The 18,689-nt window shown below is 36.5% G+C and overlaps 2 protein-coding genes across 2 annotated transcripts; one reads left to right on the forward strand and one right to left on the reverse strand.

The window, feature by feature from the left end:
- Positions 1-7,926: 7,926 nt before the first annotated feature.
- Positions 7,927-8,340, reverse strand: LOC110900657. The gene has a single exon (XM_022147536.1). It carries the CDS (start codon positions 8,338-8,340, stop codon positions 7,927-7,929), a length of 414 nt encoding a protein of 137 aa, XP_022003228.1.
- A 3,155-nt stretch (positions 8,341-11,495) lies between these two features.
- LOC110897630 (sodium/calcium exchanger NCL2) lies at positions 11,496-18,431 on the forward strand. Its single transcript, XM_022144389.2, has 8 exons — positions 11,496-12,052; positions 15,870-16,055; positions 16,175-16,365; positions 16,738-17,025; positions 17,111-17,235; positions 17,304-17,556; positions 17,634-17,906; positions 17,998-18,431. The coding sequence occupies exons 1-8, from the start codon at positions 11,656-11,658 to the stop codon at positions 18,244-18,246; spliced, it is 1,962 nt and encodes a 653-aa protein (XP_022000081.1). The 5' UTR covers positions 11,496-11,655; the 3' UTR covers positions 18,247-18,431.
- Positions 18,432-18,689: the final 258 nt, after the last annotated feature.

Consider the following 18,689-nt stretch of genomic DNA (forward strand, 5'->3'; position numbering starts at 1 on the left):
CTATTTCTTTATCAAATCTACCATTGTTATACTTGTTCTTCATGTCTGTTCCTGTCGGTGCTTCTATCTTAGATCTAGGAGATTTTAGGAACTTTTGATAAGATTCAAGCATAGGGTTGTGTTCAAAATATTTAGATCTATAAGTTTACCGGATCAATTTGTGTAAAATCTTGCTCAAACTTGATAGATCTAAAAATTTTGGTGTTCGGCAGTCGGCGAAGTTCATGTGAAATTATTCCTTGTTTAGGACAAGTTAGACAAAGATGAACATAGGGTTTTGATCGCGACAACATAAGGAACATAGATCTGTGTTCAATTTGTGTTAATTTGCATAAAATTTTTGAGTCTATTGAATGTTCTTAGGGGGTCCTCATTGCCGATTGGATATTTCATTGATTGGTCAAGATCGACATACCTTTTCATAAAAGGTTTTCCCAACACAAGTGGAGCATCATCAAAAATGACAAAGTCGGTTGGGACTATCGTTTAGTCTGTTTGCACTAACACATCCTCAACTATTCCCGTTGTTTTTATTACTTTCCGATTAGAAAGAAAAATGGGGTTTGAAGTGGAGAAAAATCACTAATACTTAATTTTTCGAAAATATAGTTTGGCATTATATTAACACAAAGATCTTTGTCAATTGTAATTTACTAATAAAGGTGCTTTGAAAGAAACATGGAACCGGTGTAATGTTACTTTCAAATTGCTCATCTTTTATTAGCGTAGTCTGATCGTTTGTTAATTTAATGCTTACCATTTCGTCAATTTTAGTGTTAGTATTTAACTCTTTTAAAAACTTAGCATGAGTAGGTACCAAACAATGATTTTCGAAAGATGGTGGCAAAAGGTTAATTTCTTTAAAAATTGACTCTTTTTGAAAATTATCATTTTCGTACTTACCTCTTTCGTTATTTGGTTCATGCGTTGGTTTTTAACTTAGTTGTTCTTCCATCTTTACTTCTTCAACTATTACTTCCTTAGTACAAATAGCCTCTTCCCTTTCGCGGGATTCTTTTATTAAGCGTTCAAGATTTTTGAGACATTGTAAGATTCTCTCGGCTTTGGGGAGGATAGTTGGTGGTGTTTCGTGAAGGTTAGAGGGATAAGTGTCCCAATCAAAGCTTGATTTTGGAAGTTCAAACCTTTGTTCCTCATAGTACGCATATGAGGTGGATGGTTCATACCTTGGTTCCTCATAGTACGCATATGATGTGGATGGTTCGAAAAGGTCACAATATTACACCGAGTGAGGATTATGGAAAATGGTACAATACTCTTCTTCGTAATCATCCTCTTCGTAGTAGTAAGAGTAACCTCCTAAGTATTGATCCATGAGAATCACTCTGCAGACTATAGAGTCTCGGGACCAGAAAACAAAATTAAAAAGCTGAAACAGAAGCTCACCATGGCCCCGTGGTCAGCAGACACGGCCCCGTGGTCAATTTCTGTATCTAGGCGTTTGAAACTGTTTACTGGTTATGTGCAGCATGGGGATGTGTCAGTGAGCACGACCCCATGTTCAGACTACTGTTACGTTAAAAATTCCTAAAAATTGATAAACAAACGTGTGGTTTTTAAAAAGTTTTGAAAAATAATTAGGGCGTCGATTTTAAGCTTTCTTAAAATCCTTGTGTCCCCGGCAATGGCGCCAAAAACTTGGTGTGCGTTAAGCGTGATATGATTTTATTTTTATTTTAAGCCCATTTTACGCATTAGTCAAGTTTTAAATTTACAAAACACGATATTATACTAACACTAAACACACACTTGGGCAAGTGCACCCATCGCGAGCATAGTATAGTGTTGGTAAGATACCGAGGTCGTCCAAGGACACAAGAGCCTTTTATTCCGGTTTAACGTCGACGTCTAATCATTCATAATTTTTGAGAAAAGAGTTTTTAAACATGAAAATAAAACTAAAAATGAAAAGATAAATAAAATGAAAAACAAATAGACAAGATAGAATCACTTGGATCCAACTCATTTAATGTAACCTTTGATGATTTTCGCACTTTCGGACTTTTTAAGAGATTATCTTAGTTATAGTAGTAGGCCCCTCTTTTGAAGGTGACGTTACCCTCAACCCAGTGGTTTGAGTCAGCAAGGATACAATCCCAAAGGGTCGGAATATTGAAAGACAATTAAGTAAGTTATTAATGCGGAAAGTGGTAGACCCTTCTTTTGAAGGTGACATTACCCTCGGCTAAGTGGTTTGAGCCAGCAAGGATACAATCCCAAGAAGCCGGTTTAAAGTATTAATAGTAGTTTACATATTTGGGGTTCAAGCTATTCACACCCCCACCATCCAATACCGTTGGGCATTGAAGGAGGTCCTAGTAAGCTTGAACCAAGGCTTCGCAGGATCTATACACTGAACGAGACAAGAACTTTACCAAACCACCCTCCTAACCCCTTTCCAGGTAGTTAACGCGCTTTATATAGACCGTAAAGACACGAATGAGCAAATCAATGACATCATGAAGAAATGGTAAAGAAAATTCACTTTCAACATAAAAACTAGTTATTAAAGTCATTAATACAAACCTAAATAAAAAGTGTCGAAAGATTAAAAATTAAAAGTAATACATTAAAGACTTTTCTTCACAAAGTGATGTAAGAGATTAGCCAAACATGGCCTTTGATTGACAAGAACTCTTACGATCAATCTTGGATCCCGAGACTACTACACACTCTAAAGATGGAAAATGGATGATGGTGGTGGGTGTTGGTGTTATAGTGGTGGTGGAGTGGTGGCAAAGTGGGAGAGAAGTGGTTTGCCAAGGGATGCCTTTGAAGTGAACCAAGCACCCCTATTTATAGCCAGAACAGAGCCCCGTCCACTGCCCCAGGTCCGTTGGACATGGCTCGTGGCCATTCTTCTTCTCTTCCTTCATTTAATGCAATTATCAGCAGAGGGCCCCACACGACCCCGTGTCTTCTGGGCACGGCCCCGTGGTCAACTCTTTGCTGTACTATCAAGATTCTGCAAATCTAAGAGTTGACCATGCCCCATGGTGAGCTGGGCACGGCCCCGTGGTGGGTGTAGAAGCTTCTGCAAGTTTGTCTTGTTGTGCAGGGCCTGACCACGCCCCATGCCTGGCTAGGCACGGCCCCGTGGTCAGGTTCTGTTCTCTTGTTTTTGCTTTGAGGATGCTGCCGAGGGGTCGGGCATGTCACATTATTCCTTCTTCTTGTATTTATGTTGGTTTGGGCTGCTTATTTGCTCCTTTTGTTCTTTTAAGCTTATTTAGTCTTGTAAATTCAAAAGGAAGAAAGAAACACGCTTTGTCCAACATTAGTACTAAAAAGAGTTAGTTTTATGCTTGAATTGATGTAATTTATATGTTGCATTTTGCACACATCAGGATGCCACCCCGAATGTAAGAGTTTGGAATCTTGATACTAAAAGGATCGAGGAATGGTCTAAAGTCGGAGTTCAAAGGCACACATTGCCAGTGAGATGTCCGGGTCAGCCATGGATGTTTGAGTACGATGACTTTTTCAATTCGATCAATATTGAAGATGATGTAGTGGATGCTACGGCACAGATGTTATTCGAAAGTGACAACGCAACAGATTCACCGTTGGTTCGTCCAATTATTGTCAACAATCAAGAATCATCTTCAGTTAACAATAATGCTCTCGAGAATGACGATTTTCACGATGTTGCTAAACTGAACGAATCTTCAGAGGATGATGAATTTCTTGATGCGGACCAAGAAGTTCCTGCAACAGTTGTGCATGGTACTTCTGAGGCTACACCCCCCAATGGACTGTCCCAAAACAACTGCATCATCCTCTTCGCTGGTTCAGGGTATTGATTTGGTTATTGATCTCAACTTCAACAATCTGGGTATAAATATTCCAGTTTCGGATAATCCAGATTCGAGAATTCGCAATACCCATCCTTAACAAAACATCATTGGTAATGTTTAAAGTGGCGTGCAGACGAGAAATCAGTTGAGAAACAACAACAATGTTGGCTTGTATGCAGCGTTTAGAGAATTAAGTTTGCAGAATGATTGGTCCTTCGTGTGTTATGTCTCACAAGAAGAACTAAGGTCTTGGAAAAAAGCGATAAAGGATAATTCTTAGGTGGAAGCTATGCAGGAGGAACTGCAACAATTCCAGATGCTTGGTGTCTAGAAACTGGTTGAAAAACCCGAGAACTACAAGAATATTGGCACCCGTTGGGTTTTCAAATGCGAAAAGGATGACCGTGGAGTAGTCGTTCGAAACAAGGCGAGATTAGTTATTCAAGGCTTTCGTCAGGTTGAAGGGATAGACTACAACGAAGTTTACGCACCAGTTGCACGTCTTGAAGCTATTCGGATTTTTCTAGCCAATGTTTCCTTCAAAGGATTCAAAGTCTATCAAATGGACATGAAAAGTGCATTTCTACATGGTGTGGTTGAAGAAGAGGTGTATGTCGAACAACCTCCGGGTTTTGAAGATCCTACTCATCCTATCGGGTTTGGTTGCTCAACAAAGCTCTTTGCGGATTACATCAAGCACCGAGAGCTTGGTATGCAACCTTATCTAACTATCTACTGGAGAATGGTTTCGCCGAGGCCTGATCGATTGCACTCTTTTCATCAAAGAAAAAGATGGAGATCTTCTGTTGGTTCAGGTATATGTAGATGATATTATTTTTTGTTCAACTAACGATGTTTTGTGTATGGACTTCGAGCGTGTTATGAAGGAGAAATTCGAGATGAGTGCCATGGGGGAAATGAACTTCTTTTTGGGCCTACAAGTTCAACAAACAGAGTCTGGGATATTCATCCATCAGACTAAATATATCGGTGACATCTTGAGTCAGTTCCAGATGTCCGAAGCAACGCCCGTTGGTACCCCACTTTCGCAGAATCACGGGATTCCTCCAGACTTGAAGGGTGAAAGCGTTAACTCTTCACTTTACCGAGCAATGATCAGATCTCTTATGTATCTCACAGCCTCGAGGCCTGACATAATGTATCCTACGTGCCTGCTCGCTTGCTATCAAGCTAACCCGAAGGCCTCACATCTAGCAACTGTAAAACAGATTTTCCGCTATTTGAAGGGTTGCCCGGACACCAGTCTCTGGTACCCTAGAGATGATAGCTTCGACTTGATCGCATTCAGTGATTTGATTTTGGTGGCTGCAAAATCGACGGCAAATCCACAACGGTTGGATGTCAGTTTTTAGGAAATCGCCTGGTCACATGGCAGGGCAAGAAGCAGGATTGTGTCGCTACATCAACCTGTGAAGCCGAGTACATTGCTGCCTCAAGTTGTTGCTCCGAAGTCCTGTGGATCCAACAACAAATGCGCGACTACGGTTTTGAATTCCTATCTACTCCTATTTTCGTTGATAATTATGTTGCCTTACAAATCACTAGAAAACCTGTGCAACATTCAAAGACCAAAGACATCGAGATCAAATATCACTTCATACGTGATTGTTTTGATAAAAGACTTATCGATATTGTTAAGGTCCACACCGATGACCAACATGCTGACCTTTTTACCAAAGCATTTGACAAATCATGTTTTGACTTTTAACTAATGGTAAATGGCATTAAGGTCAAGCAAGAGTAAACCGACATCAGAAAATCGTTTTTGTAAATATCTATTTGTGTTTTTAATTTCTCGTACTTTTTTCATTTTAGGGGGATTAATTTCAAAATGAAAAATACAAAAACATTGAAAATTTTCAAAAATATAAAAACATCGAAAAAATTTCAAAAACACAAAAAATAGAAAAACAAAAATGAGTTTCCTGGTGAGCAAAAGAGAAAGTGATAGTACATAAGTGGTCTGTTGAAACCTCTTTGAACTTAAAATGAAAAACCATAAACAACTCTATATAAGATGTTTCGGAGGCTCACAATCATTTTAAAGTGTGGAGGGTGATATAACTTTAATCGACTGTAGACCGTGTGGGAACCGCTCCTTGGCATATGGTCTTGGTACCGAAATTTCATTTGATAGATTGCCCAAGTTTTGAGATACGTGGTCTTTACGCTGTTTATCATCTGGGTATCATGGTTGTTTCTTTTACCAAAAACAATGGGGACGCAAGTATAGAACTTCCATGATACCATACATACGTGTAAATATCATACATTCATGTATATAATACATGATGCATTTGACCATCAATAAGTGATAAAATATCACATTCACCCCCGATAACTGATTCTAAATCACATTTATCATTCGAGAGTCGAGTTCGTCTCTTTGTCGGTACGATAGTACTAACCTGTTCACGGACTTGCTCTTGTGCCCTGCATGCATCGGATATTAAGTTCCTCATTAATAAGTGATTTTATCACATAGTGCTTGTATTCATCCTCAAATAAGTGAGTATCTCACAACATATACGTTGAAACAGATGATAAATGGTATACTCATCAGTAAGATGAACTCTCGTGCATACCTTGATACATGAATGTGTCGTGAGTGAATGAACACCGGTCGGTAAGTATAAATCATACCTTAACATATCCCTAAGTCACATGATTACATCTGATTGTTGAGTATAAGTGGACAACAATACCGATAATCGTTACAGGATGCTTATCTTAATATTAACTAATTAAACAACAAGAGCGTTTTGGCACAACCGTACATTGATATGATTCTCCTACTCTCGAAACTCGCGAAAAGAATGTATGTAAATATTTATTTACTGCTTTCCGTCTTTACATTTGAAATATTCAAAAATACCAAAGATTTTAGGTGTGTTTTAATATAAACTTTATAAAAAACCAAAAAGATTTAATTTCTATCTTATTTTTGATTGCCTGATGTTGGATCTCGAGTCTTTTCCACCTGAAACCTGCTTGAAACCTAAAACAATTGCACCTTCATAAACGATCAAAGTTAACAAGATTTGGAACTTCCTCTTGTACTTTGTGTGTTCTTTGCTTGGTTGCATACCCTCTTGGATTCCGTACTTGCGGGTGTGTTCGATAATAAGGATAAGGTTGTTCTAGATCCTCCTCTAGGGACCTACAATCTTATTTTGAAGGAACTGTGTCAAATTTTGAAGTTATGTCTCTGTATAAAATGAGATCAAAACAAACCTATGAAACGTATTGATAACTTCAACTCATTTGTAGGACCAGTGGAAATTTCATGAAAAGGTAATCGAATATGTTTAAAGAAAACACAAGATTGGCAAAGATTAGATTCTAGTGTTCCACAATTATCAAACTAGAGTTTTTAAGATAATGCAATAAATGAGATCTCGGATGACCGAGACGTTGGTGCCATGCGTCTTGAGTGAGAGCAGTGAAAGGTTGGAGAAGTGATATTGGAGACTTGTGATGGATGGAATGTGTAAAGATCCCCCAAGCTATTGCATGGTAGTATAGGGGTCTTGGTCTTGGTCTTGAGATCCTTCACCAAAAAAAACCATACAGAAATAGACAGTTTATTATCGATATTGAAACGACAAACACTAGGAAAGTGTTTGATTAAAGAGGGGGTATATAGGACTTGGTATAGTTTAGTTGGAGGGAGGGAGGGGCGAGGGGAGTGTTAGATTGCCTTGCCCATAAATGGGAATGGTTTTGCCATCTCCCATAATAATATTACGAATAATGCCAATATTAATATTAGACGTAAGAGTAGAGTTGGGAGTCACATGACCTGAAGCACCGGTGTCCATAGTTCATGTGTGATCAGGAGAGTTGAGTGACATTGCGTAGAGAGCTTGATCAATGTCAGTTGGAGTATACCCCGGTGTATAAGTCTGGGCTGCATATGATTGAGTTGGGCGCGTGCCTAAGATACCTTGACTGCTAGATGTGGGCCGCTGGGCCGTGGATATGAGCAGGGCGGCACTGGAGACCAAGGAGCCCACTGATAGGCTGAAAAATTATTTGTCATATTTGGGCCAGGCCAATTCTGAAAAGAACTAGCAGTCCAAGTTTGTTACCCAAAGGGGTCGTTGACCGTAGCCAGCGACCTGCGACCACGAGCAGATCCACGGCCTCGTCCGCATCCGCGCACACAACCCCTGCCCCGGCCCCGCTCCGGTTGATTTTGGTTCCGGTCGTTACGAGAAGGTTGATCGGAGCATTCTGCAACGGTATTGAGAGAGGTACCGACGGCTTTCGCGGCGTTTCTTGCTTGGTTCACCTTCCGTGTTTCAGCCATGCAAAGGCGAGAATGAGCTTCGTAGAAATCCGGTAAGGGTTTGGATTGTTGAATAAGAAGAGCAATTCCTTCATATTGTTCCGTAAGCCCAGTGAGGATTTGGAGAACTAGTTGTTCATCAGTGATCGGAGGACCAACGTTGGTGAGTTGGTCATAAATGACTTTCATTGCTTGACAATATGCAGACATAGATGAGAACTGATCGAGTCTGGTGTGAGCAAATTTGTTGTTGAGATCAATGGTCCTTGTGGCTTTGTTGTCTTGAAACAAATTTGCAAAAGCCGTCCACGCATCAAAGGCGGTGGTATTTGGTTTTAGTATAGTATGAAGAAGATCAGTGGATATTGTGCTCAAATTTTCTCTATGTGATGAAATCACTATTCAATTTTGTACATTTAGTGGAACCTTAATTACATTTTTAAATGCAATGAACTCTTATTTGGTTTGACATGTCTTTGTTTGAGTTTTTCTTTTTATTTTTTACTTGCACCAACAGCATGTTGTCACCTTGTACTTGATCCAGCTGTGACCATCAGATGCAGTGGCAGATCTTGCCCGTCGAACATGCTAGGGCCGAAAGACACGGGCACTAAAAAAAGCCCGGACAAGCCCGGGCCAAACATAGTATATATAAAAAATTTCGATCGAAATGCGGAAAATTAGCATTACGGCCGAAAAACTTGTCCGAGCAGTGGACCTGCCAGTGGCCTTCTAAGAACCGCCCCTGATCAGATGATTATTTTCATCAATTTATGCTTTTGCCTTTTTTTTACAAGAATTAATTCAAAAATATTTAATCAATCTTTCGAAAATATGATTTATATGATTAATTAATTTCGTATGTTTGTCTTTTTCTTTCAATAACTATTTTCAAACTGAGTTATGAAAAATAATTAATAAACAAATTTATACTAGATTTATTTTTTGTTTTAAAAGTATAAAGAAAACCTTACCTGATATAAATAAGAGATGCATTTGAAAGTAAATAAAATAATACTCATTTATAATCTATTTATTTTTTTACATGACTTAGTTATTCTTTTTCGTGATATTATTTTATGTTTCGGTCAAACTCCTCAATGGACATGCATGCATCAACGCTTTTATATCTATCTTTTGTTCAGTTTAAGGGTGTCGCCGCAACATGCGGGTCTTAAAAACTCGTATATACAAATATATAATCTATTACATTATCCTAAATTTAAATGGTTAATATCTCTTATCTGAATTGGCCATACTTTATAAATACTTACATACACATATTAGATACTTTATACACACATATTAACATACTACCAACACACATACATACTTATAAAACACATTTACATACTTATACATACGCATACATACTTACAAACACACATTTTGACCAAAACCACAAAATTTATACATACTTACATACACATTTGCATACTTTATACAAACATACATACTAATATACACATTTTTCACCAATTGCAAACATTTACATGCACAATTGTTCATCATTTACATACACCTACATACTAACATACACCTACATACATACATTCATAGACTTACATGCACACATACATGCTTGCATACACCTACATACACAAATACATAGATTTCCATATACTCATTTTCACCAAATACACCTACATTATACATTTTCACAAACATTTATTAACATATACACATTTACATACAAACATACATCCTTACATACACATTTACATACCTAAACAAAAAACTATACAATTTCTAAACTTTGAAAAAAATACATATAAAACTAACCGTAATTTCAAGTTTCAAGTAGATGTAGATCGCGGACACGAGGTGCTGACCGGAGAAGTGATGGTGGTGATCGGAGAAGTGACGGTGGTGATCCGATTTCTCTACCATAAACATAAAAATACACAAAAATTCAAGACTATAACATGTATATAACAAAATAGAGAAGAAATTTAACAAAAAACAAACTTAAACTAATCGATATGGGACAAATTTGAGGTTTTCCATCAGTAGAGGGAAGAAGTTTGGGGGGAAAAGTGAGGAGGTGGGAGAAATTGCCGCTGTATACTGTCTTTATGTCGATTGGGCATTACCGGCGACAATGTGTCGTCGCTATTGGTCTAAGTGTGGCCACTATTGAGTTGATCTTACCCCAGCCGTTAGATCATGATAAGATTTGAGTGGCTGGGGTTTAATGAGGGACATGGAGTTTTAGCGGAGACATGCCGTCGCCGTGAATGCCCTAATTTAGTCGCCGCTATTGGTTCTTAAGTCCCCAACCGTTGGATCAGGGTAAGGATCAACGGCTGGGGTTTGATCTCAGATGGTGGGAAGCGGATCGACCAATAGCGGCGACATTTGGCTTGTCGCCGCTATTTCCGTCGCTGCTGATGGTGTATATTTCTTGTAGTGATCATTATACTGGCTTTTAATGTTTCATACTTCTTACTGGTTCAACACATAATGCTTTAGCCCTCTCTTACTAGTTCAACAGTTGACCATTCAAAAGTTGCCAAAGAACCCCTTAGTAAACAATACCAGATCGGTTTCAGCACCCCCCGATGAGTCGTTGGAATATTGTCCAAATAATAGTTATCGTTCCAAAACCTTCACACTATACGGGGTTTGACAATCTGGTCCTAGAAGAAAACCCTAAACACCACGTACAGACCTGTATGTGACGTACATAACGGTAGATGGGTTGTGCAAATATGTACACCCTTAAATAAAAATCCTACCTTTTTTATGAATCTTTTTTATTTCTAACCCAAAAGCCCAAAACTATATATTCCTAAAAGACCAATCTCAATTTCTGTTGTAAGTGAATGGATGGATTTCTTGAACAAATTTAAATAGATGAATGGTTCTAAATATTTGTTAAGAAACCACGTAACAGATAACAGATAACTGGGTCCTTGCCTGTGAAACAACCAGCCACTGGTACCAATTTGATATTGACACTTTAATGTGTAGCTTGTTTCTTTCTCAGTAATCTTTTGGACCACTTCAATCATTCAAATTTTCATAAACCGTTCTTTTTTTTAACGAAACACAAAACTTTGGCACGAAGGGTTAAAACTTTTGTTATAGCCGTTTACTCCGCGTTCCATGAGATCTGAAGTTCTGAACTCATGATCTTTACGTGTAGCTCCTACTTTGAGAACAAAGAAAACATGCATGCCTTTGGGGAGGACCTACTTGGTGCACAGTACCCTCAGATGTGTGATATTTTGGATCATATTGTTTTTATATATTTGATAATAAAAATAAAATAAAATAAAATAACAAACAGTGATTTAACTCGTGTAAAATGTACACATAATATATTTGGACTGTAGTAATATGAGTTCATTGTCACCATCACCAACAAGCCAGCGAATTAACTTGTTTGTTCTGTTGCCCTCTTATTATAATTCAGAAATTACAAATATCTCTTCTTATCCTTTCCTCATCACTAGAAACCTGTATTTGCACAAGCCTTACATTTTCATCAATCATATCACTCAACCCAATCACCATTTCAAAATGAAGAAAATGGTTGCAAGAATTGCATGCTTTTCTGCTTTCTTTCTTTTCCTGTTAGATTGCAATGTAACGGCACGTTCCTTGCAGTATGACGACAGTGAACAGGTTTCAGATGGAGTTAGCAATGTTGTAGATAACAATGAGGGATCTTTGTTACTACCTCTCAAAGGGTCACATGGTTCTGAAGAGCAATGTGAGCAAATGTATGGATTTTTGCCTTGTTCAAACAATCTTCCTGGTCATTTATTTCTCATCGTGGTGTACGAATACCTATTATATCATGGAGAATCTTATGCTGGTGGTGATGGCCGGATTTTTGGTGTTCTTGGCAATAACTTTTTCGGTGCAAGTGTTTTCCAGCTTCTTGATTCGCTACCTGATTCTCTGATTCTTCTTGGTATGTAGCCTTATGTTCTTCATCCAAAATTTAACTACGAGTAATGATGATTATATATTGGAACATATGTGGAATAAATTGATAGAAATTATGGAACTTTGTTTCATGCCATAATCCAGATTTAGAAATAAATATGGTGTCTATGTATTGAATGAGAATGGAATTGTAGATTCCTTATCGATGGTAGTGTAGTCTTAGCAACATTATTATGAGAACTTAACTTGAAGATAAATTTCGTTAAATAGTAGATTCAAGAAAGACATTTGAAGTTAATTATACACGTGCTTAAATTTAATTCTTGTGTATATATATCTTGTAAGTCCTATAACTGTGGTCCAGTATAGATATATGTAATCCATAAAAATATTTATGACCATTATTCGTGTTCATCCATTCTAGTCTTCATTATCTATTGACTATTCAGTGTATGGCATCCACAACATTGGTAGTTACACTAAACTTAAAGCATTATTGTGTTATTATTATTAGGCCACACGGGGCGGTTCGTTATGGACTCCCCATAACGAGTTATAGGACCACGAACACCGCCGCCTCCATGTTTATCACGAGTTATAGGAATAACTCGTTGAATGTATAATGCGTTGAACTTGATCAAATGAATGTATATTACTTGTACATTGGGTATTAATACTTGTACATTGGAATCTCATCACTAGTGATACCACCCCCCCTACATTTCTATCACTAGTGATAGAATATTGGGTGATGACATGGCATGATTTGATTGGATAGTGGGAGTGATAGAAATCTATCACTAGTGACCACCCCTCCTCCCCTTAGTATATAGGTTAAACTTGGATACTGTATTATGTAGGGGTCTAAATATATTTAAGTTAATTTGGTTATATTGGTGTTTCTGATGCTTCATGTCGTTTGGGAACAAACTGGTTTGTATTGTATTAATAGGGTACTATCGATGTAGAAACGAAGTTAATGAAGTTTTCGTGTTCTTTACTAATACTGTTCAATTGATTTTGCACATGATTTCCAACAATTGTTATCTGAGAGGTTATGAAGAACAAATCAATCAAAGGTAGCATCTGGTTATAATCATTAATCAGATTAATAGATTATTAACTGAATCAACACAAATTGATCCATCGATTTAACGTTTGACACATCATCACATGAAATCAGAATAGGATTTAAAGAAAACGAGAAATATTAGAATTATTGAAGGGGGGTTCCTTTAATGACTTTAATTCGGTATAGTCAATCGTTGTTCTTCAAAAGGGTACAACCTGTAATAACATTGATCATTGGATTTGGTCAATTTGGATTAAGTCATGAAGCCAGTCCTGTAAGAAAAGGCTTACACTACAGAACTTTGGAAGTTAACGGATCTTATTAAGAACATGATGTTTTGATTCGACACAGGAAGAAACTGATCAATAGTAGTTTGGCAAATCCTGATCAAATCCTGAGTCGACCAAAAAACCAGTGGGCTGGTCTCTCGCAAGTTACATTAGGTTTTGATTGGACCTACGAAGAAATTTATCAGCAACAATTTAGTAGGTTCGATCAAATCCAGAGTCGACCCAAAGAAACTAGTGGGTTGTTCTCGAATAGGATAGAATTAATTTGATTCCAAACTATTAAAGGTTGATATCAAATTAATGAAAGTCAAAGAAGGGAGACTAAGAATCGATGAAGGTAGCAGGCCTGACATCATTAAACAAAACTTTAGACATGGCTGAGGTAGAGGTCGGTTGTCTAGGAGAAGTCAAGATGGTGAATGGGTAAATGAAGAAAGTTCAAGATCTTCCCTAGACTTTGTCTAGTTGAAGGGGGATTACCGGTAGTTAAACTAAAGATAAAGCATTATTGTGTCATTATTATTAGTATATGGCTCAAACTTGTATATTGTATTATGTAAGGGTCTAAGTGTAATCAAGCTAATTATGTTATATTGGTGTTTCTTGTATTATGTAAGGGTCTAAACGTAATCAAGCTAATTATGTTATATTGGTGTTTCTAAAAGGTCACTTCATTTTGGGAACAAACCAGTTAGTATTACTATAATTCAAACCCTTTTGTTTTTCTGTCATTTTTTTATCTTTAATTATTATTATTACTAGTATTTGTTTTTAAAACGTTATTTTATTTAAAGAGAACTTTTTTTGATTATTTGAAAAATAATCGTTTTCTTACGTTTTAAACTAAAGCGAGTCATTTTGATTTTGAAATGGATTTTTTTGTTCATAGCAGCTTGAAGTGAATATGCGAATTCGGTTTGTATAAACAATGATGCACAAAAAATTAAATGAAGCTTTAAAGCTAGCTAACTTAACTAACGTTTTATTTTCTTTTTACGTCTTATTACTTTTAATAAATAAAAGTTGTTAATTATATTAAAAAAACATTTTAATATAATAATAGTACTAATAAAAATAGAAATAGAAAGATGAGAGAACTAAAGTACGAAATAAATAAAAAATATAAAAGCAACTGTTTTTTTTTTCAAAAAATAGTTCTGAAACTTTTTTATTGTATAAAAAATATCTTTTTTATTAATTTTAATGACGTTTAATAGAAACATAATAAAATAATAGTAAGAGAAAGTGTCTTCAAATTATAGTAACACAATAGTTTTCAAAAACAATATTTGAATTGTTTAGAGGGGTGAAATTTAACAATTTTTAAATTATATTTTTAGAAAGGGGGGTATGACTAGTAAAAAAGAGAGTGCATTTAACCAACCCCTAGTATTATATAGATAGGATATCGATGTGTAAGTAATGTGTATGATTTGGGAATAAATGAATTCAAGTGTTCGTATTAATTTGTGATCTTGTTCAGTTGATATTGCAGTTGATTTCCAACACAGAATTGTCTCCATATTTGATCTTCTAATATTCAACAATTCTCTTCTAGATTCAAAATCTGTGTTAATTAATAGCTCCTAACTGTCTTTTGACATTTCTGTTTATTGAGTTGTCGAATCTGATGACTGCAACAAGTCATCAACGTTACGTGTTAAGGGTGCCAAAACGCCATGGTAAATTTATCCCTAAGACTATCCGCATCAGTGAAAGGCTATCCTTTCTTCAAACAGCCTAATCAGCATGCCACATCAGCTTTTCACTTATTCTTCACACAAACACTTTTTACCCACAACAATAACATATATATCCTTCCCACAAACAACCTTATAAAAAAAAAGGACCCACCACTAGCCCATTCTTCACCATTCTTCCTCAAGAATTGGGAAGAATGAACACCCTCCATGTCATCTCTACAACACCCACTAATCCAACCCTCTCACAAATGCCCTCCACATAGGAATGAACACAAACATCCTTGATGTGGATAGTCTAATGCAAGTTGGTTAAATGCACACATAATAGCAAGCCATCATCAGGGAGTAGGATTTACCCTAGTCTAGTCACTAAATCCTAAATGATTAAAAGAAATCTCTCTCTAGTTAGGTTTGAGAGGTTGAAGACATTAAACTTAGCATTAATAAGATCATTATTTTCAAAAAAAAAAAAAAAAAAAAACCCTTATATTACGTGTGTCGATGTCAAAGTGTAATTATTGTCACTCGTTGCTTATAAATTGGGTCAAATGTATCAAACATAATGTTAATATTTCAATGCTTATGATCAAGTTTGTCTATCTATTTTACTCTCTAACTTTTCTCTGAAAACTTTCAATCATTAACTGGTGTTAGTGTGTGTTTGTTACTACTTGTGTCAGGTTATTCTTTCCATCACTTCCTATTCGTGTTGCTATTGTTCGTGTGTGTTTGTTTGGTGTTGATTTCCTAACACTAACCTTGATCAACTGATTGAAGCATCTGGACTGTCGAGTAGCAAAGAAAAAGCTCAAGACTATGTTGTAACTGGTGCTGGGCTACTAGCTGGATCATCAATATTTCTCCTCACCCTTCTATGGGGAGTGTGTCTTATATGTGGGAGGAGAATGTTCTATGCAAAACCTGATTCTAAAGTAAAAAACAAAGGGATACAACTATTAACTGGTTTGCATTCTTTTTCTATCTTTAATATATATGATCATCAACATGTTCTAAAAGCTATTTATATTTGTAATAAAAGTTGATAACTTGTTTATGATCTTAATATCCATATATTTCTACAGGTTCTGGAGTTGTTACAGATGCCGAAACAAGTTATCATGCCAAAGTCATGTTCTTTTCACTTGTTCCGTTTCTAGTCATCCTATTACCTAGTGTATTTGGTTTATCGTATTCTAGTCAAGGATTTGAGATTGCTGTTCTTGTTTCACTTTGTGTTTCGGTTATTTGTTTATTCACTTACTTCATTTATCAGGTACATAACATTTCCTTAAAACAAAATCATAGGTGAAAGGGTAAATTTGGGTAAACTTAAAAAATCAACTAGTAGGGAAACAGGTTGAAAACCACATAAATTGTATTTCCATTGCAGAAAATCATTTCAATTGAAAATAAATCGTTTAATAACACCGGTTCAATCGTATTTTAAAACCTTAACTATATGTATAACTCAAGAAAAGGGCCCGACTAGGCCCAACTGGTCCTAACTTTCATTATTCAAACCTGTTTAATTCATTAAACCAATCCACCATAAGAACACCTATACAAAAAAAGTTTCAATATATATATATCGTATAAAGACCTCGGAGATGTTCTTGATTTTGCCTGTTTGGACCACTTTTTGCAGCTTTTTGACGAACGGATTCAGAAAAGAAGACTGGAGTATGCAGAAGTTGAAAGAAAAGTTGAATTGCATGTACCATTTTATGAAGTACAATCACTTATGTTGGATAGGGAAAAGAATCTCATGCTTAGGCAAAAAGAGATGGAGAAAATGATGAAATCTCCGGAGAACCGCAATAAAACAATGACCAGGGAAGAATTCTGTGATATGTTTGATGATTGGTTAGATGTCACAAGACAGTTGATGGATGATCCGTATTCACTAGATAAATCAGGGACAGAATATAATGAGGTCAATGTCACACAGTAAACCAGTATTAGTTTAAGTTTGATTGATTTAAGCCATCTCTGAGTGATAATTCTTGTGATTTTTTCAGGTTGCCAAACTGTTACTTGAAGATAAAAACCAACTGATAGAACTAATATCCCTTATGATAGACCGTGCTTCGGGACAAAAATTGCTTAAACAAGATGGTGCACAAGATGAATATGCCATAGATAGGTGAGGCTGTCTATATTTATATGATTATATAAGAATGTACTGATACAAAATTTGTGTTCAACTTTTAGATTCTTTGAACGTATTGACACGAACCAAAACGGATTTATTTCAAAATCTGAACTGAAAAACTTCATCATGGAAGTCAACTATGAGGAGATATTGATGGATGACGAGATAGCAGAGATCATAATGAGACACTTAGACATTGATGGAAATGGAAATATTGATAAACAGGAGTTCATATCCGGGTTTACAAAATGGCTCAAAGAGATAGATCGCGCAACGCGGACCCAGAAAAAGCTGTCACATGCTAACAATAGAGTAAGAAACATCATGATAAAAAATTCATGAAGGTTGATTTCTTCTAGTGTGTTGAATCACTGGTTCTTTTTATACAGGAAACAGATAGCTACAAACGGGCTGAGGCAAAGGCAAAAGAAAACGAAAAGTTGAAGGCAATAATATTATTGATACTTGGAATCTTTATGCTAACAGTCTTGGCTGAGCCACTAGTGGAAAGTGTTAGAGAATTTTCAGAATCTGCAGAGATAGAGCCTTTTTATGTGTCATTCATCTTAGTTCCATTGGCTACCAATGCTAGAACAGCCATTGCAGCCATTAGAGCTGCGAATCAGAAGAGACATCAAACAACATCTTTAACTTTTTCTGAGGTTTGTGACTCCAAACATTTAGATTTTATCTTCTATGATTCGAACTTGGACACAAGTGGTAACTGGCAGATTCAATTCACTTGAAATGCAGATATATCACAAAGTGTTCATGAATAACATCCTGGGATTTTCTGTTCTTGTCTCGGTGATATACTTCCGCGGATTGACATGGCATTTCTCAGCTGAGGTTCTTGTAGTAATTATCGTTTGTGTCATCATGGGGCTTCTTGCAAGTGTTAGATCCAAGTTTCCATGCTGGACATTGCTCATCGCCGTCCCTCTCTATCCACTATCTTTGGTCGTAGTTTACTTTGTTGATGATAGTTTCCGATCTACTTGAAACTTGAGCAACATTAATATGCCTAGTAGAACTTTTGTAGTACTAAAGGAGTTGAAGCTTCTTAGATATTTCAATTTGTGCCGAGGCTGAACCTGTATAGGTTCCTTCATGTACTTATGTTTAAATATTTCATGCACATTTTATATGTGGTGTTATCTTTATGTTACAGTAAGCATTTGCGCAAGTGAATTGACGTAGATCTTTTCAGACGTGCAGTAGCCAAGTCACTAATAGGTCAGTTAGGTTGTTAGCTATTTTTAGGAGTTCTAGGAACTAGTTGTTAGTAAAAGTAGTTTTTAACGATCCCTTATTTCATGTAAAGTAGTACTGAGTACTCTTCTATTGAAAGCTTTGTACCTCTCTTATGTAAGCATTTAATCCATACCAACATTATAGTAATAGTGCTCAATGTAAGGTTGCCAATGAAATTTCATGGCAGAAAC

Source organism: Helianthus annuus, chromosome 13 (genome assembly GCF_002127325.2).
Source record: "Helianthus annuus cultivar XRQ/B chromosome 13, HanXRQr2.0-SUNRISE, whole genome shotgun sequence".
Classification (NCBI taxonomy): Eukaryota; Viridiplantae; Streptophyta; class Magnoliopsida; order Asterales; family Asteraceae; genus Helianthus; species Helianthus annuus.

What these genes read in the sequence shown, in the direction of transcription:
- LOC110897630 (XM_022144389.2), top strand. Translation starts at nt 11,656, where the DNA reads ATGAAGAAAATGGTTGCAAGAATTGCATGCTTTTCTGCTTTCTTTCTT. An exon ending in AGGGATACAACTATTAACTG is followed by an intron (nt 16,056 to 16,174) that starts GTTTGCATTCTT and finishes ATATTTCTACAG; the next exon opens with GTTCTGGAGTTGTTACAGAT. An exon ending in CAGGGACAGAATATAATGAG is followed by an intron (nt 17,026 to 17,110) that starts GTCAATGTCACA and finishes TGATTTTTTCAG; the next exon opens with GTTGCCAAACTGTTACTTGA.
- LOC110900657 (XM_022147536.1), bottom strand. Translation starts at nt 8,340, where the DNA reads ATGTCTGCATATTGTCAAGCAATGAAAGTCATTTATGACCAACTCACC.